The 23,223-nt window shown below is 39.9% G+C and overlaps 2 protein-coding genes across 6 annotated transcripts in view; both read right to left on the reverse strand.

The window, feature by feature from the left end:
* Positions 1-3,649: 3,649 nt before the first annotated feature.
* ccdc78 (coiled-coil domain containing 78) lies at positions 3,650-15,218 on the reverse strand. Of its 5 annotated transcripts, none has more exons than XM_051939952.1 (14): positions 14,709-15,218; positions 13,399-13,429; positions 12,950-13,036; positions 12,271-12,627; positions 10,865-10,915; positions 10,645-10,733; positions 10,275-10,353; positions 9,984-10,109; positions 8,955-9,151; positions 7,906-8,065; positions 6,940-6,983; positions 6,772-6,847; positions 6,556-6,656; positions 3,650-6,476 (listed from the first exon to the last, which is right to left on the reverse strand). In XM_051939952.1, coding segments are annotated over exons 1-14 (1,488 nt in total). In that variant the 5' UTR covers positions 14,711-15,218; the 3' UTR covers positions 3,650-6,388. The 5 variants fall into 5 exon arrangements, 4 of the variants coding, with proteins under 4 accessions (XP_051795912.1, XP_051795910.1, XP_022046535.1 ...); XM_051939950.1 differs by having other exon boundaries at positions 9,984-10,091; positions 13,399-13,530; positions 14,709-15,202; XM_022190843.2 differs by having other exon boundaries at positions 13,399-13,530; positions 14,709-15,199.
* A 29-nt stretch (positions 15,219-15,247) lies between these two features.
* The window catches only part of ift140 (intraflagellar transport 140 homolog (Chlamydomonas)), a 29,890-nt gene continuing 21,914 nt past the window's right edge, over positions 15,248-23,223 (reverse strand). The window contains exons 19-30 of the mRNA XM_022190842.2: positions 22,487-22,664; positions 21,021-21,211; positions 20,809-20,904; positions 20,596-20,728; positions 20,109-20,252; positions 19,859-19,987; positions 19,515-19,697; positions 19,222-19,425; positions 18,831-19,043; positions 18,256-18,422; positions 16,061-16,202; positions 15,248-15,932 (exon numbers count right to left, since the gene is read on the reverse strand). Of these exons, the coding sequence (XP_022046534.2) occupies positions 15,747-15,932; positions 16,061-16,202; positions 18,256-18,422; positions 18,831-19,043; positions 19,222-19,425; positions 19,515-19,697; positions 19,859-19,987; positions 20,109-20,252; positions 20,596-20,728; positions 20,809-20,904; positions 21,021-21,211; positions 22,487-22,664 (1,966 nt within the window). The 3' untranslated portion in view covers positions 15,248-15,746. The remainder of the gene's footprint in view (positions 15,933-16,060; positions 16,203-18,255; positions 18,423-18,830; positions 19,044-19,221; positions 19,426-19,514; positions 19,698-19,858; positions 19,988-20,108; positions 20,253-20,595; positions 20,729-20,808; positions 20,905-21,020; positions 21,212-22,486; positions 22,665-23,223) is intronic.

Below are 23,223 nucleotides of genomic sequence, written 5' to 3' on the forward strand. Positions count from 1 at the left end.
TCCACCTCCAGGTTTTCCCTCTTTCCACTCTTTACACAGTGTCACATGCTCTATGTTTCACCAGTGAAGAAGCAGAAATTCTGTATCAAATTATTTGTAGAGATTGCAGATTGTCCAGAGTAAGAGTCTATTTTAGCTTGAAAAGACCCGATCTGGAAAAGGCTGTTGAAATACAACTGTAAACAGACATTCAGAAAAACATCCCTTGAAGGCAGGGTGAAGCCAGACATCACATGAGAGGAGGGAAGACGCAAAAATGATTTAAAAACAGGCGTGATGGTGCATGGTCTTAGACAGTACCTCCTGGAATGCATTCATGTTTCAGTGCGGCTTTTGTTTGTACACTCAAGTACTAAAAATGAAAGCTTTAGAGAGAAACCCTGCTTATTTTCTCACCTCTGCACTCTTAGTCAATCATGGTGTGAAGTGGGTGTGAATGTCAGCTTGCCAGTTTAGAAAAGTTACAGAAATGAACAGATCCAGCACCCAAAGATCCTTTAGTCAGAAAGGTGTGGGCGGAAAAACCGAAAAACTGTTGGATTGGTGGAAATAAAATATATACAGACTGGAGTCCCAAAGTGGGGCAATATGCACAGATCCTCAAAACACAGTATACATCTTAACCATCCCCCCATAAAACTTGCAAAAACAATCTAAGTCCATGGGTGGACTTTGTATTCCTTCCATTGTGGATGACTTTGAAATGCATATGGATGAAAATGAGGCGCCTCAGAAATTGTTGCTGTCATTATTAATATGAACGGACACAAACCACACATCCTGTTGGACTGCCAGTTGATATCTATAAGATATTCAAAGATAAACCACTTGAACCTTTCTAAGCCAAGTACAAATAGGTCTTTCAGTGCGGTTGTCTGCCACATTCCCTGAGGGGTGTGCTGATAACACTTAATCTGAAACCCAATAAGTCTCCTACTGATTGTACATCATACAGACCAACTTCACGATGACACAAAGACAGTTACTATGGTCCTGGTTAGAAGATTGGAACTGGAGCTTTCAACTGTGACCAACCCTGATCAGAGTGGTTTTGTGAGAAAGGTATGGGCGGACGAGTTTCAGATACCGTTTGACCATCCAACAACCACTCTGGTTGGGGCATACTGGTTACTTTACTCATAGCCTGAAATGACTTGCAGCTGTGTTGGATTCTGGTCCTTTGAGTCAGTAATTGTTTAAAAGTGGTTTCTCAGCTTCTGGCCTTCTCATATTATCATTGCCAAAAGGGTGAGTCTAGAAAGAACCCTTTTATATTTAATCTTCTATTAAAAATTGTGTTCACCTTTGGCTTTAAAGGTCCCATTTAATGGCAATGTATTTTGATTGTGTTTTGTAGTCGTTATAAACTTGGAAGTGGAACGCAAAAGCTGTTCAAAAGTTTACTTGTCCCATTCTTTAGCCCTCCACAACTAGATAGACTCCTAGTTTGCAAGCAAGCAAAAAATACTTAGCAGCTACATTCCAAACGAGGAACCAGTGGTTGTCCAGTTTCAACTATTTATAATCCTGCCTCCAGACTGTCAACTACTTCAAGATTGAACCTTTCAAAGATGCCCTACAGTCCAACAGGTTAACCCTTGTGTTGTCCTGCGGGTCAAATTGACACGTTTTAAAGTTTGAAAATGTGGGAAAAAAGTATATTTCATAGGCATAACATTTACCGTATAGGCACATGTGAGACTTCACTACTAAAGGGCAAAATTGTGACCTTTAAATCATTAAAACCGTCTCACACTCTCTTTAAACTGCTTGTAAAATACTAATGCGATATTTTCAGACAATCTACAGACATATGAAAAGTTTTTACAGCACAGTTTTTGGGCAAAAAGCCATTGTTAAGGCTTTATTCACCGATACTGTATTGGATATCATCAAATATCATTAAACCTTGGCACATAAGCCTGAAACTATTCATGACTGGGAAACACTAGAGGTAAGAGAGTCGCAATTCTTTCCAAAATTGGGTGAATCAAACCTGTGTTACTAACAGTGTGAAATTCTTGAGGGAACAATTTATCCTTTTCATAAAATGAAACTTTTAACTTGCATATTCTCACATGGCGGAATGTGACTAAACAATGCTAAGTGGCCGCTAAGAGCAGTTCTCACGTTGGATCGAGTGAAAGGGAAACGAAACAGAGTAACTTGTGAAGCCATTTATGCATCAGATGTGCTGACAGTCGGGCAGCGTGTTTATATTCCGACAAAGTGCACTCACACATTGTGCATCAGTCCAGCCGCTCAGGCCCGTCTGATGTGTCAGGAGCTGCAGAGCTTTTCCTCTCCCTTCGCTCTACGCTCATTCCAGTGGAACATGTGCGCTGGAATTCTCCCCCAATTAAGACAGGGATTAGCCGGGTCCACTGTGGGAACCCGTCGAGTGTGGGAAAGCAGAGGGTCTGTCCCTCTCTGCTTCCCTCACCGACACTCAGCCTCATTCTCACTCGCTCCTGTTCATCAAGCTGCCTCCCTCCCGTCCTTCTCACTGTAAATGTTCCTCCTTTCTTTTGTCTCATTCTTCCACACGCTGCATTTTCAACCACATTCTACCACTTGGCTCTTACCCTGCTAAGGCTTAAAAAAAAGAAACTTTTTTTAATTGTTTTCCCTCTCTTCCGCCATAATTATGCACATTTTTTTTCCTCCTCTCTTGCAGCCACCCGCAATCTCCATAGCCTTCAGTCCTAATTCTTCAAGGTTCTCTGAAGTGCACGGTTTCTTCTGTGCTCCCCTTCCCCTCCTCCCTCTTGATGCCTCTCCAGCCTTCAGACTGAAAGCTTGTCTGGAGGGAAGCTGAGGACTCTTGCATGAATAGCCTCACACTGTCGGATTGAAAGAGGGGGTGAAAAGACAGCTCATCAGAAAAGGCAGGTGTCCCTGAAAAGTTTACTTTGGCATTAATCGTACTGTATATTGCACATGCAATTCACAAATGTATAATAAAGCCCCGAAAACAGCAACGTGCACTGGCTAAACTTCCATGGGAACATCCTGCACAAACAGCAATGCCATCTTTCCATTGTCACCGCCTCTTTTTTCTCATGATCTTGCAATACTCTCACTATCACCAGATTCCTCTCCCACTGCCTCCACATTCCTCCTGCTCATTGTCACCTTCTCTTCCCACTCGGCCTCTCCTTTTCCTTGCGTTCCCATAAACCCCTTCCCCGTACACTCCTCCACACAAGGCTTGTCCGTTCCAATTATGGCCGGCCCGTCCAGCCCCCGGCTCACACACTCTGCACACACAGCTCGCTCTCATTAAGCCTGTATCAATTAGGCATTAACCTCCTAAAACAAAGGGCCTCTTGACGAGCGGCCCATCGCGAGCCATGCGAGGTACTTCCTCTGCATCGCTACACCCTGCTTCCCATCCTCGGAAAGACACATTTCATCCAACCATTTTTGCCACTTTCCCACCACCAAAACAAATCTTTGCGAAAAAAGTAACAACAAAGCAGAAGAGAGTCGAGAGCAAGCATCAAATGTTTATGTGCGGTTGCAGTGCCGATTAGGTCAGGGCTCAGCAGTACGATGGCTTCACATATAGCAGAATGTCCCAGTGTTCTTGTTCAACTAGGGCTGAACAGTTACCAAAATATTAGAAAAAAAACACAATATGGACAAGTGCAAGATCCAAATGGCAAAAGCTGTATTTTTTGGATCAATTTTTTGTTAAAATGTGTGAATCATTTTAGCAGTGAGGTATTGTGGTGCAACACAAATGCCCCACACAATAAATCATTTTCTCCCGATGTAAGAGACCATGTCTGGGTAGTATGTAGAGCAGGAAACACCACATCATCATTTTAATATTTTTTCAGGGTGGAAAACAATGCAAACACTCATATTCCCACTAAATTGCCACTTTTAACAATATTATATCTGTTGAAATAACAGCGATTGGATTTTTTTCTCTTTTTTCCCCCCACATAGTTCAACTATAAGTTACACCACTGAAAAAATGTATGCGAGTTTGATTTAACCTTATGCTGGTGACAAAAATACTAACGTGTTGGTGGTATTTTGAACAGTTTTGATATATCATGCAGTATTGTTTCATCATAGCTAAGCAGTCTAAGTGAGTAAACATGCTCAGAAATGTGTTGTTGGACTGAGACAAGTACAACACTGTAATGTATTATAAGTAGCTTTAATGTCCAAATAAACTGGGGAAAACAAACCTATAGTTATTCTATTTCAAATGACAAAAATGCATCAGAGATTTTTTTGACAATGTAAAAGAAGAACCCAAAAAAGAAACTGAAGCATTTTTTTTTTTTTTGCTGAGATATCAGCCTGGAATGAGAGCATGAATATGTAAACTACTCAATGACAATTATGAAATGTATGAAGAAGAAACGAGATTACAGGATGCTTTGCAATACATCTGAAATAAATCACATCTTTGTATAGCTTAAAATGTTTAGCTTTGATGTGACATTTATTTGATTCTTATTTCTGAGGTTAAAATCTAAAATGTTGCGACTGCATTACAGAACTTGTCTGACACTTTTTATGTGATTAGATCAGGTGAAGCTATTTCAGAAAAGTATTAGCTCATTCTTAATTTAAACTCAAAATGCACTGGGATACGGAGGCCTCATTTACTATATCGCTGACTAAGAAACTGAAGCAAAGATTTTGGCAGACAAATGACACTTGGATAAGAATAACGATGAAAATATAAAAAATGCAAATTAGTAAAATGATAAACTCATTATGAATAAACAGAGCATTTAAATGCGAATAGGTTGGATTGAGAAGACAGATTACAAATGGCGTTAAATTACACCAATTACACGAAGAGCTGTAACATTTAACACTTACTTTGAGCTGACATCCACCACATGGACATTTAACATCTTATCGCTCAGTTATCGCTTCACACAAACTGATCCGCAATAAGTGACACAGGAGCATATCTTAGCCCCATTTTGGTTAAGAAAAGTCAATAGGGACTCATTGCCATGATGAGGATTTCTAAATAACCAAACCAACATTTTGTAATAAACCACAATCTTTTCGTAACTTCGCTGAAGTCAGCCTGATGGTTGTTTCATAATAAAGTAACTGCAGATGTTATCAGCAGCTGCTCGTTTTTGTGGCCCTTTTTCTTACTATTTAAACTATCATAGTAGAAAATCACCATTTAACCTCCAGCTGAGTCTAATCTAACACTTGTCATGTTCAGTATTTACAATATAACAGCACAGCAGCCACATAAGCGGCAGATAAATAGCTCTCCACATACCGACAAGTCAACTTTTCCCAAAACTTGGGGCGGAAAAACTTGGCACTTTGCCTCGGGGCACCAGCTGTGATGCACCACACTGCTGGGCTTTTATACTGTTCCAATTTCCACCGCATTTTATTTACTCGTCTTATTTGCGCAGAGGCGTCGCCGCCGAGTGTTTGGCGATCGAGCAGCAAATAACAACCTGGTTTTGGATTTTTCCCACAGATCCGCCGGTGACAGGAGCGGTCCCCCTGCAGCAGCACCAAGCTTTTTTGGCACAGTGACTATGTTGGCACCGACCCAAGCCGAACACCCCCACCCCACCCCTTTTCCCAGGGCCCTGGGAGTGTAATACATTACTAACAAAATCCCACTTCCCATTCCTCTCAAACTTTCACACCCCTTTCTCCCCCCCTTTCTCCCTCCCATGGCTGGCATGCCCCATGAAAAGGGAATTGGGGTGACATGCGTATGACTCTTCCCATCATTCCCCAGAGCACCCTAACTTTAATATTTTCTCTTTCTTTTTTGCCCTTTTCCAACCGAATTCCAACTAAAGACTTTCTAATCAAAGATCTGTCAGCTACAAACTATGGCACCAACCCCGGTCACCGCATGCAAGGAAACAAAAATGCATTCCCTTTCACCGTTAAAGGGATTTAAAGGGAATAGTTGTCCATTCATGCCATCACTAAGGTTATAAATATGAACCCTCCATCCTGGAAAAAGCCCAGTTTGTTTGCCCTCGCAGTTCTCAGCACCGCACTGAGGGGAAAGTATTCACGGGCGTGTACGTGTCTGGGTAACATGTAATGACATTATTCTCACCAGGGTGACCCCTCATTGTCACATCGCTTTCTTCTCCCGGGCTCGTGAAATTGACATAAGCTTTACAAACATTCCAGGCATTTTTTTCTCAAGGCCAGATTTCTTTGGGGGCCTTTCATGGAGGAAACCACGAGCATGAGCAGCACCACCTACTGACGGCGGAAAAGAATTACCGTAGTCGCAGGAAGGTTTAAAGGCCTTCAAATGGGTTATTTAGTTACATAAATGCAGCGAATCCATTGAGAAAATTCTTTGACTGCTTTTGCATGAGCGGTTTTGTTGATTTCACTGCTAGTCTTTTCAATGATGAGATGAATGAGCACTTTGGGAGTGCCCAGCCTCCTCCATCCCATGCAGTCTGTGGAGGTGTGTGATCTCCTGTTTATACCTGCAGGCAGTAGTAAAACTCAGTGGAACAATTCTGAGAGTGAAAATGACATGATTTACATCTCAAGCCCCTTCCTCACCTGCTCAGGTGGTCGTCAACATAATCCTGCAACTCCATCACTTGTGCCTCTGCAACTGTTGCCCTGGTGACCAGAAGAGCACGCTCCCTCTCAAAGTCCACCTGTTTGAAGAAAATAAGCCTTCAAATCGCCTTAATCACAGACAATTGCATTTATCGTCATTTTAAGAAAGCAATCAGACAATGTTAAAGTTAAGTATAAAGGAGATTTGTTTACCAGCGTAGAGTCGGTGATTTCCCTCAGCTGTTTCTTCATGTCCAGCCAGGATTCTTCACATATCTGTCCCGGTTGCCTGATAAAGTTACGTTTTTCAAAAAATTTCTTGGGTAACAATGCACAGCTGACCACATTAATCATTTGGTCAAATAAAAAAACGACACTCACTCCTGACGGCTGGAATTTTGCACAGGCATTTTCGAAGCAGCCATCTGAAAACAAAATAAGTCAGGATGAAGGTCTAAAATTACAGCCAATCCAAAAATGGACGTGAAATAATACGGCGATATAAATGATGATTTGAAGCTGGCGATGCAAACAGAACTGAATCTGCTCCTTAAAAGTGAAAAAGAAGTTCTTTGTATTATGAATATTTAAACGTTGGTTCAATTCTGAGGAGTTTAGTCACACAATTAACTCAGAAAAGTGACAAAGGAATAGTCTGACCCTTTAAGAAATCCATTTATTTTCATTCTTTCTGAGAGTTTGATGAGAAGATGGAACCACCTTTCTTGTTTTTTTGAGAAATATTAATTTACAGCTTCATATTCAAATTTTTTTTTTTTTATCTTCCAAAGTCCCAATAGACTGAAAACAAAGGGAATCCGTTACCCTGGTAATCCATTACCAGCACATCTAAAGCTTAGTAATTAACAAAAGATATCTAGTATGTTTAATCTGTTCTTGAAAATAAAATTAAAACTTGGTTTTATTATAAATCAGTGAGCATTTCTTGGCAGATTTCAATAATTTTTTGGAGGGTCACCGCTCTGTTTTGCACATCACCCAAGAAGATAATTTCTCTGAAAGCATATCTAAATCAATAAAAGCGAATACTTACACTGCTCCAGTTGTCACCATAAGGGCAACCAAATAGCTCACAGCAGTAAATCTTAGATCAGCATTGTTCTATGATCGGCAGTGACCTCTGTAATGCTGTTTTTTTTGTTGCCGTAGGACACAAACTTTGAAGTCATTTTTCCGTATCGCCACTCACAGAACAAATATTCTTTGGCTTTATACGGGAAGTTTGGACACAAAGAAGAATTCCCCGCAGACTAAAAGCACGCATTCAGCAGAGAAAACAAAAGCAGATCAATCCACTTCAAAGCAGACATCTTTCTTTTGTGCTACCTGCAGCTGACCTTCCAGCCTCGCCTTGTCCTGGCGAAGCTGCTGGAGCTCCTTCTCAGTTTCATCTCTCAGCTCAGTGGGCTCCAGGCTGAAGTTGGCTTCTGGAGGTCCAGGGTCCAGACTAGTCTCTGAGCTTGTCAAAATCTGAGCCCTCTGAACCCTAAAGATCAAGACGTAGTCAGATGATCATTATACACGGGATGAACTGGGATTTTGTTGATGATGGCAGTGCTGGTTCTCTACAACTGCTAAACATGTGGAACACATACAGTATGATGGACCCCATCTAGGAGCTGGGGAACCTTACAGAAATGATTTATTATAATGAAGACTTATTTTATAAGCTTGTTTGTTTTCTAACAGAATTTGTAATATTTGCTTTTTGTCTAAAACTTGTTTTTTAAAGGTCACAATTTGATGCATTGAACCATATTATAGCCTCCACCTAATTTACATCTTTAGTCCCTTGGCAGGTCAGAAAAAAAGCAGTAGCAGACAAAATACAACATTATACAGAAAACGCATACACAATAGTACATCACAAATGTATGTTGTCCAATAAGTATGACATATGGGGACCACTGGATAGAATCTCAGAGTCATTGGGGAACTTTTAACATATTTGTTTAGGCAAAATTGAAGTCCCTCACTTCATCAGACGGGCTGATATGTGGATTTGTGACTGACAAAGAACGCTGATTGTCCACATCTTTGATATGTGATTTGATTGTCCACATGCACCACAGTGAAATGATTTGATACAGATTCATGTAAAGGACATTCTTGAGGATCTAGGAGAAGAGATTAAGTGAGTGTGCATGAAATCATGTAATGAGAAACAGAGATTCCTCCCCAAATTCTTGGAAAGGTGCACAAATTTGAAGATAGTAAAATGTGCCATGCTTATTCACTTTTCTCCCTCCAGTACGCTATCCTAAAGTCATGGAAGTACATTTCCTGCTAAGTTTAGAACAACGGGTCACTAGTTCCAGCATTACGTTTACGGAAAATGCACTAATCAGCACATTGAAGAAACAGGAAAGTGTCACCTGTATGCAATAAGAAGCGCGTGATGAGTTTTGGTGATCTTCTGCAGCCTCTTCTTATAGGAGCGAGCAGCGGAGGCGAGCTGCTCCTCTCTGGCCCGGTAGGACGAACGGACATCCTGCAACATGCTGTCCACAAATGTCCTCATCTTACTGTGTTCAGAGGTGCTTTTACTGTCTTTAAGTCCATCAATGTAGTCCTGAAGTGCACAGAGATGCTATGATGTCATGCAGGAGGGCTTATCTTGATGATCATGTCTTATGTCAAAAAGTCAAGCCAAGTAACTGTTTTTTATACCAAAGTCAACTCAAATCAAGTCAAGTGTATTATATTTAAAACAGCAGATACTGAGTCAAAGGGCTCTCTTGTTGAAAAATCAACTGTTTAGGGTCAAGAAAATAATTATGCAACAGTTTGCATCAGCCTTTTTGAGCTCTGCAAACTTCTAATGGAATTATGTTCATCCAACAACCTACGCTGAGTTAATGGAATGAGCTTTTCCCTCTTCAATCAATGGTATTTAAAATTGCATTATAAATGGCGGTGCAAGTTTTTAAGTTTAGACTTCAAATCCTACATTTAAGGTAGATGAAAATTAGCTTACAAAGCAAATTTAATACATTTTTTGCAAAGTGAATTTAGTTTAAATCAATTAACGTAAAAATTTCACTGTAAACAACATTATTATGTCAACACAACTCATAAAAACAATGCTTGCAACTTAATAGGTTTATCTAAATCAATAAATTTTCTCTTTTTTAATCTTACAACCAAAATTACAACAAAATTAGGTGATGATAACAAGTCTGTTGAATTATTTTTAGAGTGCAATGACAATATTATATATCATATAAATGCATTTGAATAAAATAATAAAGTTAACTACATACAGTGTTATATACTGTACCAACTGACATGATTTTTTTTCATCTAAATTTAGGTTAATTCTCTTAAAAAAACATAAAACCCAACAAATTAAAGGATTTCCTGTGAAATTTCTTTGTAAATGCTTTGCATGTGCAGCTACTCACAGCTAAATCCTGTAAATAACACACCAGCCTTGCACGATATTCCTCATGCAGCTCTTTGACCTGCAGCTGCAGCTTTGAGTTCTCTTCTTCGACCTCCTTCATTTGGCTCTGAGAGCACACCAGGGCCTCAGAAGGAAACGGCACAAACATTATTTCAATTTAAACACACTTCCACCATTTTTCACTTACTGGCATCACTACAGCACAATTCAGAGGCTGCAAACAAGTGTTAGCGCTTCAGTAATTTCAGGAATGTTGTGTAAATCAGTAACTGGGTCTGTTCAGGCTCACCGCACTCTGCTCCGACAGTTTCTGCTGACTAACATGCATCGCTCTGTTGTTCTGCTGCTGCTCTTTACTCATTGCCACCCTGATGGCCAAACACAGGCCCGACCACAAGAGAGCGACGATCAAAATCCACAGCCGGCCACATCACAGGGAGGAAGCAGAGAGACCACATCACACATGCAGCAAATAAAAACCACAGCTTAGAACAGAAATCAAAAGACACAACCGCGGAGCAGATGCGTGTGGGATGAACACTGGGACATGCATCCTGAGATGGGTTTGGTTGTCTGATGACTGGAAATGGAAAGATAATCATGTTTTATCTTGATTAAGCTCGCACACGAGTAAATGACAAACATTCGCCGGCGCTCACACTTTCTCCTCCAGTTTCTTCTGCTGCTCCTCGTAGCTGTTCTTCATTTTCTCCAGCGTCTCTTTGATCTCATCTTGGTTTCCAAGCAGCTATATGAAAGCAAATGAATAAAGAGCCATATGAAGTGGGCAGCAACTTAAAATTATATTTTGCTGATGCCTGTAAAACATTTGTGTTGGCGACCGTGTGTAAAAATAGTATTTTTTACAGAAATACTCACAGTTTTTTCCATAGTTTTTTGCTCCTTGTCCAGTGCTGCTAGATCTTCAGGCTGGTAACACAAATACAGTAAAATAAGAACTAACATTTCAAACGAACAGTAAAACGGTCTTAAACATAAATAGCAACGCTTTTATTTCATTTAAAATTAAAACCTGTCCCTGAAGCCCAATGGAAATGTTTTATACACCGTTTTGTGGGGTTCAAAAGGCATTCAATTTTGTCCCTACAAGATTTCATCCTTGAACAACCACAGGAAACCTTTGCATCTAAAGTTACATCATTTTATACAGGTTGCATAAACAGAAATATGAGCAACGTGCTCTGCTTATGTTGAAGCATTTGGGTCTCTACATTTAGTTTTTTTTTTAAACAATACTGGGTTGAACAATTCCTGGAGAAATCACATGTGTGATTGGAAAAAGCTGATGCAGCCTGTAGTTGCTAGAGCTGTTATCGAAAATACAACCTTACATTTAGTGGACTAACCCTCCACCAACTGAACCAACTTTATTCTGATCTCCAATAACCACTACTCCACACTGTAGCTTATCACACAAGACACTGATCTTCAAAAAGCTGCAAAATTCTCCATTTAAAGAGCAAATACCTCTAATACCACATTTTCTTAGCATATGAAAGTCATAAATTAACAGATCAAACCCTTGAGACTATTTAAAGCCATTAATGGAGTCTGTAGGCGAATGTATGTCAAAGCAGTGAGCTTTGAAAGTTGAGTATATTCAGCGAAAATTAAGTCTGTTTCCCATAGAATCCAATTTATTTTACATTTTTGAAAAATATCATATAAAATCAATCAATCAATACTCATTGTCAGCACTAAAAGTCATAGCAAACACCTCTTTAACACACTTCATATTTCAGTTTCATAACCATGTTTCTATTATTAAGTGGGTTGGATCTATTGCACACTAAAAAGCATTCAGAAGAAGAGTCACAATAACAACAACGGCCAATTCCTGGAGAAATTGCCAGTGGGATTGCAGGGAGTGTGAAGTTGCTAATCCTTGTATGGTATAACAAATGACAGAAGGAAGCTGGCATTGAACCTGCAACCTTACAACAGCTTCTAACAGCTGAGCCACAGCCACAAAATGCATCGTGTTTTGTCATACTTTGTGTCCATGTTTTGTATATTTCTGCTGCTGTGAAATTGAAATACCAATAAAAGGCCCTGAAACACCACAAGAGTGGCACAGCACTTTAATGTTAGGAATTTGATCTGTCCTGGTCACATGAAATTGACAAACTGGAGTTATAACTTACCAAAAATGTCACAAACCAGAATTACAGAGAGAGGATAACAACTGTGTGGTTTCTCTGCAGTCACTGTAATAATAAAAGGAACACTTTAACCACTATTAAGACAACCATCGATTGTCTCACCTTGACTCTGTTATGTGACATACGGCTGATTAAAGCTCGCACCCTGTCCAGCTCCCCATGAAGGCCCTGGGTGGTGGTCTTTACACTCTGCTGCTGCTCCTCCAGCTGCCTGCGGAGGGCGTCCTGGTTCCGAGCCAGGGCCAGCAGCTCTGCACTCAACTCTTCACTCTGGGCCAGCTCTTTATCATGGGCCTCAGTCAGAACCAGGTAGCTGTTCTTCAGTGTGGCGTAATCCTCTGTCAGGTCTTGACCACTCTTCTCTGTCACTTTCAGACGAGCCTCAGCCGACTGGAGTTCCTGGAGCAACTTGTCTCGCTGCATTTGAAGCTCAGTTATCACGCCGTCCTGGTTCAGTATCTAACAAGAGGGAAGAAAGTGTAGCACAGACTAAAAGCTGACTGATATGGTTTTTTCAGAGCCGATACTGATCATTAGCAATCAAGAGAAGATTGACAACCAATGTAAAGAACTGATATAGGCCTACCTTTGCAGTGAAAATGAAAATTTTGGTGTCAAAATGTAAAATAATCAACAACAAAAGATTTTTCTTATAGTGATGCATGCATATCTTACCCTATCTATTCCATTATATTATTTCTACCTCATTTAGTTGAATGCAGACAAATATTACACCCTTTTTTATTTACCATGACATCCCTTAAATCTGGAGAACCCTCACCTTGTTTTTCAGCTCAAATGTCTCTTCTTCATACTGCTCTCTCATCTTGTTAGTCTGAATTTTCTCTTCCACAAGCTCCTTAGATATCTGAAAGATTGGAAAGCAAAAATGTTGTATCTATAGCACTATTACCTGGCTACAGTTATTTCAAAATTCTGCAGCAAAAGGATTTATACTGCTCACATGTTCTGATTTGTGTCCCTAAAAATTTGAAAAATCTTGGAAGGAAGGAAGGAAGGAAAGAAGGAAAGAAAGAAAGATGATAGATGGATAGATGGATGGATAGATGGATGGATAGATGGATAGATATTTTATTAGTGAACCACTAGTGCCTCATAACCTTGTGAGGTCCCTCTGGCTCTCTAAATAAGGCCAGTTGGTGGAACTTAATCACTACCGATGGAAACAAACTTCACATATGTTTATCACAGTTCTGGAGGTTTAGTTACCTTCAGTCTTTCCTCTTCGCTCTGGACCAGCCTGCAGGACAGGTCTGTGTTAGAGCTGGCCAGGTGGCCCAGTCTGCTCTCTAGGTAGCCCACTTTGGTAAAAAGACGCTCATTGTTATCACGCAAATGCAACTAAATTGAGTTGAAAAGGAAAACAGAGACAATTAGGTGACAAGGTTAAGTGCATTGTTAAAGCCTAAATTCTGCATCTGCAGCATTGTTAGGTCTGGGCATCTGATGCTATGGCTACAAACGTTTATAAATGCCCTACATCTACATTCTCGTTTGTTTTATTGCTTTTCAAAAGTAAGAATTACAAAAAAGAATCCGACATCTATTTGTCTATCGTTTCAAATTATACATTAAAGATGTTAAAAATAATACATAGTAGATCAGAAATATTGGGATATAATTTTCCTGCACATAAAGTCTGAACTGTTGATGAATTTTTCTGTCACGTCAAATGTTTTATTAAAGATGTTTTTGTTTTACAATCGCACAGCAGAAAAGCTGCAGAAGTGAGATTACATATAGTGCATGACAGCAATCTAACTAACAGAATATGGTAGTAGGTAGCGGTTCAAAACAGAAATTAATTAATTAATTAAGCATAGAATCCATTCATTTTCTGCACTAAAGAACACAATTGAGCAAAACCATGTTTAGCTAATTCAGAGGACATACCGACTGCAGGCTACTGATTTGAGCTAATGGTGCTGAGTGTAAACCCTGTTCGGCCTCTTTACCTCCAATAAACATTTATCTAATCTCTTTAAAGTTAAAAGTTGCCATTTCAACTGTAAAAGCAGGAAGATGTCAATATGTCTAATTGTCGAGTGTAGCGGTTTAAATAATTGGAATGAATTGTTCAAGAACTGGACCAGCATTGGTTAGACATTCAGTCATTTTTAAACATAAATATTGCATCAGACAAGATCTGCATTAAATCTTCCAAAGTTGGTTTTATGTAAAACTCATAAAAGTATTATCACTGAACAGCATCACAGGGTGGCTTATTTATCTTTGGCATCAGAATATACAGCATCAACAGATAGTGAGCATGCACAGTCTCAAATATATTAATGATTGTATGCACATTTGCAGAGTTTGTACCCGTCTCCAGCTGGACAAGATACAGCCCTCCATGATTTAAGAGATTCACATTACTGAATCAACTTCAGCCAGCCTGACCAGATACTCTCAGTCCAGAATGCTTGGCCTCTACCTAAATATCTCCTGTGTCAGCAGTGAAAAGTGAGAATGACACTTATGAGGACTAGATAGCTATCAAAACTGTACGTTTGACTCACATTTTCTTGTGTCAGAGCTTGAACTCGATCCTGAAGTTGATTTAAAGTTGGCTGCTGGTGCTGGGCGTCCATCTTCATTCACTGTCAACAGCTGCTTGTATCCACCAACACCGTGTTACCATGACTCCACAACACAAAGAAAACTGCTGCCTGTACACTTTCTTTTGTTCATGTTTCACTTGCTACCAAATATTACTCCATATTTCATTATTCATTCAAAGAAAAGTGCCCAAAATGCCATTGTTAAATTCAGGAAAATACAAACCAACTGCTGGATTTTAAGATTTCCACCACTGTTAGTTTGCCAACTTCATCCTGTTGAGCATTAGTGTCCAAAGTTTACAGAGTTTCCCCTGGTTGTGTTCCAAAATCTAAACTGTATGGAAGACTTATCAATTGCATGTGTTACTTTGGTATGAATTTACATGTTTATTTCATCTTTTGTCCAGTAAATTAAATTGAAGCCACTGTCAGAGAGAAAAGATTGTTCAATTTCTCTGACAACAGCGCCCTGTAGTGACCACCGCTGGTAAAATTGATGTTTTCAAAGAGTTTTAATATAGCACTATTAATAATGTACAGTCATTCATACAAAAACAAAAGTGCAAGCATATGTCTTGCATTTACACACACGCGCACACACAATATATATATATATATATATATATATATATATACACAGTGTATAGAGTATTAGGGCATATGGCTGGTTAAGGCTAGGCTGTCATCAAGTAACGTCATCACATACTTGATTGTCACTTCAACAGGCTCCGCCCATAGCCAGACTCCACCCACTTTGATCCTCAGTGGATCAAAGGTCCACAGGATGGACACCTTTCATCCAGCCTACTTTCAACTTGAAATTCCCAAGAGACGTCCGTATAAAATTCATGAGTTTGGGTCATTTGAAGTACCATCATGTGATTTTGGTGGAGCTTTTTCCTTTCATTTTTTGTCATTTTTCTACAATACTCCACTGACTGATAGGAAATTGTCTATTATTGCAAAAAACATTGGTGTGCTCTGTATCACCAAATGTCATGCTTCAGACAAATTTAAGTCCTCCTCCACTTCATCATCCTCCTTCATATTGAGTCTGCCGTCACCACGACCCACTGATATACCCATCTCCTCCTGCAGGGCCTCTAGGCTGGCCTGGCTGATGTAGTACCTAACATTCTGTGATGGCAGCATCCTCTGCAGCTCCTCCAGCTTACGGGAGGCCTGGAGAAGAATTACAAGTGTTCATTTTCATAAATCCACCAAAATTGACCTAATTTAAGAATGTGCTATGGTTAAAATTATTTTCAAAAGTGTTCTAAAGGCTAGAAAAAAAAACAGATGACAGTCACCACTTGAAAGTTGCCTTGCTGACAATGGTGCTCGATGAGGAAACCAAACGCATCTCCGATCCTGACAGCAGGGTCCAACTCTGGCTCCTCCAGCAGGGCTTCACACAACTGGGCCGCCTCACGAGGATCCTCAGCATACAATCTGCAGACAGACGTAAAGAGCTTCAAATGTCATATACAATACAAGTCGGACAATAAGAGTCCCCCCAAAAGTTGAGGGAAAAAAGAGGAACTTGTTATGATACAAAGAAGAACAAATATGAGTCCCATGTTTTTTAGTATATTTAGGCAAGAAAAAACTTTAAACTCTGTGAAGCAGTGGCTGCAGATAGAAAGAGAGGAATCAACAACAAAACTGACATTTTGCTGTCATTTTCATAATTTAAATAAATTAAAAAAAACTGATTAGTCAGAGGAAAAAAGTCAGTATGCCCCTACATTTATCGCACCTCCACAGGAAGATTCTGTCTCATTTCAGCCTCTGACATCTACAGTCTGGTGTTCTCTTTGCTGTTGAAGTGTGTGGTGTCATCATGTGAAGATATAAAGTGCTTTTCTAATGACTTCACAGAAAAGGTAAAGCGAAAAGTTTAAAAAGATTTCCTAATTATTTTATATAAATCATTCCACTGTGAGGAAAATCATTGACAAGTGGCATAGACTGCTACAATCGGTACTTTCTTCAGGACTGCAAGCAACGCACTTAATTCAAGCCTAGAGCAGAATGTTTGACACAAAAAAATGTTTCCAAGAACCCCAAACTTTCATCACAGAAACTACAGGTAACTATTTTAACACTTGGTCGAAAAGCACATATACCTAGCCTAGCCGCGCTAGACCCAGCTCTTAAGACACAAGCGTCTAGGCACGCTCCACAGGGAGGGAGGCGGGCTAAAAGGTTGTCTTTCAAATCACTCTGCAGCAATTGGGTAGGTATACAACCAATCAGCGCAACGAATAGGCTGACATAGTTCCTAGAGCAACGGATTGTGGCTAAGTCCCATTAGCTTCCCAACCAGCGGCGCCAACTGGTATATTAAGGATTTGCCATATCCCGTCGGCATAAGTCCAAATACGTCTTTCTTCTCAATGAAACACTTCAGTGCCGTCCTTTGTTTATCTTTCAAGTTGAATTTTAGCTTCAAATCTTTAAGGGCTGTGGCCAAAGCCGAGTCGAAAGATAACTGTTTATTGTGCGCCGGTTGTTTCTGTCAGAATCGTCACGCCTCTGTCGTCACTTAGTTACGCCCGCCTTCTGACTCTACACTTCATGGTGATTGGTCCGGCCAGTTTTAGGAGAATCCAACCTCGAGCCTTATGGAGGGTAACTAGACCCATCCTGGCAGAGAATTAAATTTGTTGCCGTGGGTTGTCTAGCGCGGCTAGGCTAACATATCTACAATCTGCAATAATTTTGACCCGCATGGGAGACGCACCAGGAAAAAGTCTTTGCTGTGCAAAAAGAACATTAAAACGAAACTGCAATTTGCCAGTGAACCTAAAGGCAAAGTTCAGGACCTCTAGAAACGTGCTCAAGACAGAGGCATCCCAAAGCGAGCTGCCTGGTCACAGCAGACATGTTTAGTGCAGATTAAATGCAGCTTTTTAGGAGAAACATCATGGTTTACAGTCATTTGACTGCTTCAGGAACTTGGCAACTTGTAATCATTGATTCATCTATGAATCCTGCATCATGTCAAAGAGTGCTAGAAGATAACGTGAGACATCTGCCCGAAAGTTGTAATTGAACTGGAAGTAACTCCAAAGCACAGTGGCAAATCCATCAAGGAATGTCTCAGGAAAGTAGGGTTATGAAAAGTTTTTGTCAAAAACAAAATCTGAATCCCATTGAAATGTTTCAGAGGAATTCGAAGTGGGTAAACCCTCAAACATCTAAGAATGTTGCTGAAAATAGAAAAAAATATAATTAAATTTTTTTTAAACAAAGCCAAGGCTGGTGCACAATAATTAAAAAACACCTACACAAAGTTGTTTCCTTCAGATAGAGAAATAGGACTCTCTGGAGCCAGTAGTATACATAGTTTTTCCACAGAACAATACTACATCTGTTGATATTATTGTAAAATAAATAATTTAAAAAGCAATTTTCTTTGTGGCTGTACTCAAGTATATCACTATTATCTTTAGGCTCTGTATGAAAGACAGTCTAATACTTGCTTATGTATAGTTTTTACCTGCGTATGTGGACAAACTTCCTTATCAGTGTGACTTTATGCTGCAGGTCAGCCAGCCTCGCTTCGTGTTGTCCAGCTGAAGCCTCCTTTGATTTTGAGAGACACTTGGACGCCTCCGTCAGTGCATCCAGAGCCTTTTCATAGTTCTGGTAATCATCGATCTCCACCTTAACCATAGAACAAAAAAAATTGTATTATTTTTAAAATCAGATTTTAACTTTTGTTTTTTGTGAATCATCTAGATTTCTAAAATACTTCTGAAGAGCCCATATACAAAACAGTAGATTTTACCCATGTACAAAAACCCAAACACTTTAAGTCCTGACAAGCATTTTTCTCCTTGTTTAATAATTATTCCAATAAAAATAAAACCACAGCTAAAGCGCATATTTAGCAACCATATTTTGTCTACAATCTGAATTTGTAGTATTTGGTTTCATTTTAACATAAAAACTACTAATTTAAGACTCGTAAAGTCAAAAAAACTTCTTCCAGAATGTTTACTGTCAGTTCTTATCCATATAATGAGAACTATAATGAAGCTACCTGATATATTGTAAGGAGTGTTGGCCCACCTGAGCACAAGCTTCATAGAAGCCAGCCAGCAGCTCTGGTGCCCTGCCTTTAGTGTAGAAACCAATGATCGTCTTTAAGATTTCTGGATTTTTCCGCCAGTCCAGAGACTGGAGGTAGTTGGCAGCCATGATGAAAAGCTCCTTCTGACGGCAAACATTAGCAAAGAATATTATTTTCTCTGTGTCGCCTGACTTGAGAAGGGCCCTCATTGCCTGTTTAAAAGAAAAAAACATTTTTTAAGCACTGAGGATCATATTAGTGGTACTAAAACATGTGACATCAGACTGACAGGCCAGAGGGTTTGTCCTTTGTCTTAACACCCAAATATATACAAGATGTTCTAAACTTTCAGAGAATCCAATAAGTATTTACCACACAGCGCTTTCTTACCTTGAGTTTGCTGCCTGCCTGTGTGTATTTCTTGGTGGCCAGGTGATAATTGCCCTGACGCATGCAGCAGTCAGCGATCTTCTCCAGCAGCTCCTTGCGGGCCTCTTCAGACAAGTCCTTTGAATCAGTTATAGTCATTCTCTCAGCCAGATCCTCTGTGATAGTGAGGTTCTGGGCCAGACACAGCTCCAGCGCTTGATGGTACTGGATATACATATGCACACAAATGGAAAGACACAGAAGTAAGCACATGTGAATAGATTGAAAGGTAGGCAGGTGATAAAGTTTCATACCTTCTTTGCTGCCACCAGTAAATCCACAGACTTCTCATACTGGGAATGTGTGATGAAGAAGTCAGAGCAGCGAGCGAGGAGGGCCGGATCCGAGTTCTCATTCAGATCCTCTGCAATCAGCTGAAGGGCAGAGAACTGTTGGGTGGCAAAGGCCAGCTCTAGAGCTTTCGACACATAACCGGCCTACAAGAGAGAAATTCATTTAAAAAAAACAAAAACTGCTGATTTGATTGGGATCACTTTTTTCCTTTACTGCTGCAAAGTTTTAATATATGTTACAATGCTGCCCCCTTGTGGAATGATCTAGAATGCATTCATTAAAAAAAAAAAAAACAGTGACCGACCTTGTGGTAGAGCGCCACAGCTCTGTCCATGTGAGTTCCTTTCTCCTCATAGTAACAGGCGGCCTCCATCATGTCTTCTGGATTACTGAGCAGAGCCAAGTTCATCAGCTGGTCATCCAGACTGTTCTCCTGCTCAGACAAAGATAAATCAATCAACTAGTAGGACATACTGATCCATAGCTATCTATATGCAGGGTCTTCACAGAGATTTCTAACTGAGCTGCTGATGGGCAGAAAGGTGTTATTTTACCTTACAAAGTCGTATGGCGTTGTTGTAGGCCTGGGCTCGTGTGTAGAAGTGGACTGCTTGCTTGATATCATCATGGCCCTCATAATGTCTGGCCAGGTGGTACGATGCTGCTCGGTCACCTGTGTCATTGGCTATCTCAGATGCCTGGTAAATAAGCAATAAAAAGCATTATCTTATGTATAAACTGATCTTACCTGATCAAGGCATTTATGTCACCCTCAAATTCAAGTTAAAACAAACAAAAAAAAGGACCTTAGTGACAATCACTGTATTGATACTGTCTATTTCTGCAGTAAATCCATGAGGATCAAGTGCAAATAATGACATGTAAAGTGCTGGCAATCAAACCAACAATATACATCTATGTGTCACATTTAAAAGAATTTCTTAAGCACAATATCCACTGTAAAAATCTGTAAAATTGTGTCCTCAAAATGCAACTATTTTCAATAAAATACTGCTACACTTCTAACACAAACTGAGTCACCTTCTGAATGTTCCCCATGTAGCAGTGGACTCGAACCAGGGAGAGGTAATCCTGAGCGAGCTCATAGAAACGTAGCGCTGAACCCATGTCAGACTGGCTCTCCAGGTACTGCGCCCACCACTTATAGATGTTCCTGAGTTGAGAAGATGATAGGATATATGCACGGGGTGTCATGGTATTCTTTGCAGTTACCTAGCTTAAATATTGACTTACTTGTCTTTCATTTTGTGAACATAAAACTCTAGAGATGAGGTGTCATCCTGGAGCATTCTGGGCACTTCAACCCTGTGCGTGTCTGATTTCTCGTAACTGTAACAAAAAATATCTTAATCATAATTTGCTTTCAATGTTAAATGTGCGCAGACGCAGAAAGTCACAATAGCTGATTGGAAACTACACACAGAAAACCCCTGGTTCTGCCTTACTAAGTGAGTGCCTGTTGCTTGTCTCCCATGGACTCCAGGTATTTGGCATAACTGTAGTAGGTGGTGCGCAGGTGGATGCGATCATGGATTTCCGCTGTGTCCAGAGCTTGATGCCACTGGCCAGAAGCCTGGTAGAAATTGTTCAGCAGGTCATAGCGCTGACAGCTCTTGTACAATTTCTCTGCATCTTCCTGTTGGAAGACAGGAAAAGATGATGGAAAGATAAATGCGTTTGGACTGGAAAGTCCCCTGGTCTATGTGTGGTGAAATGCTCAGACCTAAAAAAGAGAATGGGTTATTTGTAGCCAAAGGATGTGAACTTAGTGAATGTAGTAGTGGAAAGTAAGCAAATCTATTCAAGAGTACAATTTGATATATTTAAAGTACAATTTGATATATTTGGGTTTTGCTGGACTATTTCTATTTTATGCCATTTTATTCTTCCAGTGAAATAAATTTCAGGGCAAAATATGGCACTTTCTACTCCACGACAATTACATGCCAGCTTTGGTTACATTTTCAATGAAGATTCAACACAAAGGATCCATTAAAAAAAAATCAGATTGTAGTCTGGGTCACATTTCAGCTGTCTATTAATTGTAAACAGCTCCACCAAATAGTTATTTTTCTCTCTAAACAATCTGATAACCCTTTATTAATCCCACAGTGGGGGAGTGGAAATTTCTTCCTACATAGTTTGATTTTAATGACGGTTTAAACATAGATCAGAGAAAAAGTCAAAAAACAGAAAACAGATTTATGATTTCAAACTTTTTCTTGTTTACTCTTCCATTTTCTCTCTCCCAGATTTATCTGCTGTCCCTGTATATAAAACTACAAGTAAAGTAGTTCAAACCAGCTCCACTTGCAGCAACTACAACAGTAACATGTTGTTGACACACTGATGCTAATAATCTCATGCTGTCATAGTATGAGTGAGAAGGAACAAATCAGCACTTTCACTTTAACAGTTTAATTACATTTTGCTGTTAATACTTGTACAATTTTAAAAAAGTACTTTTACTTACAATGGAATATTTTCATAGCTGTATTAGTACACTTACTCAAGTAAATGATCTGAATACTCCTCCTACTCCTAACTGTGCGTTGGACAACAAGTTATTTATAAAAATCATGAAAAATATCATTCACATCAGTTTCACAAACTGGAGCAAGCCGTTTTTTTGTTATCTTGACTTTTTTGAACCAAAGTCTATCTAACCTCTCCTCTTGGCTTTTGAATGTGTGGTGTTCTTACACATCCCATCTCAGTCATTTTTTTCAAATCAAAAGAGACGCCATGTGATCGCGAGGTTAACTTAAACCCAACAAGGGAGAATCTAAACTTTTATGCACATTCTCTGAAGTAGTCCATTAATAATGGCAGATAAGCATCAGGCACAAGCTTGACTGAGAGTTGGGTATGTCTTATCAGTCATGTTCACTCAAATGCTCCAATATCTTACCAGCAAGCCGAGCTGAATGGCCAACATGGCCACTTGGGCCTCTGGTTCAGGTTCAGCCTCCACCTCCTTCAGTGCTTTTGCTGCTCTGGCATTTCCCATATTCCCAAGGCACACGCGTGCCACATCCAGCCGCCGAGTTTTCACACACATCCGGGCCATGTTTTCCCATACCGCTTTACTACAGAGAAAAGAGAAATGGCCTGTTTGCAAGGGTGATGTGTGGCTCACTGCACTGGTATTTTATTATTCAAATACAAAAACAGTTGCACACATGCAAGTACATCTGATAAGAGATTTCCCGTTTGAAAAAATACAATGTCGGTGCACGTTGGCGTTACTTTCCAGTTATTTTAGGTTCAGTTCAGGTTTATACTTCAGACCCAGGGCTAAATTGTTAGTATACATGTGAAACTGACAACAAACCTGCACACTTATACAGGCACATAACTGAACAAATGAGTAAACTATAAGACTGAGTGAAGAACTTCAAACTCAAAGCAAGAGGCGTGCTTTTCATTATATCTTCCTTTTTCTTTTTGTCTTGCTGACGCAAATCGGCCCGTCACCCCCTTTGCTTCTGCTTCCATTCCAAATTTAAGATTCCACAGCCATCTGGTCTGTATTTGCATCCCCTCCCTCCTCCTCCTCGCTTTAGCTGATACAGATGTGGGCTGTTTATTAAAGTTAGGCAACAGGAAATACCCCAAATCTTTAGGGGCCCTGCTATAAGCGGGACG

This window comes from Acanthochromis polyacanthus, chromosome 19 (assembly GCF_021347895.1).
Source record: "Acanthochromis polyacanthus isolate Apoly-LR-REF ecotype Palm Island chromosome 19, KAUST_Apoly_ChrSc, whole genome shotgun sequence".
NCBI classification, from domain to species: Eukaryota; Metazoa; Chordata; class Actinopteri; family Pomacentridae; genus Acanthochromis; species Acanthochromis polyacanthus.

What these genes read in the sequence shown, in the direction of transcription:
- ccdc78 (XM_022190843.2), bottom strand. Translation starts at nt 14,786, where the DNA reads ATGAAGATGGACGCCCAGCACCAGCAGCCAACTTTAAATCAACTTCAG. An exon ending in GTTATTTACAGGATTTAGCT is followed by an intron (nt 9,152 to 9,983) that starts GTGAGTAGCTGC and finishes TGTGCACTTCAG; the next exon opens with GACTACATTGATGGACTTAA. An exon ending in GGCTGGAAGGTCAGCTGCAG is followed by an intron (nt 6,984 to 7,905) that starts GTAGCACAAAAG and finishes TTTTGTTTTCAG; the next exon opens with ATGGCTGCTTCGAAAATGCC.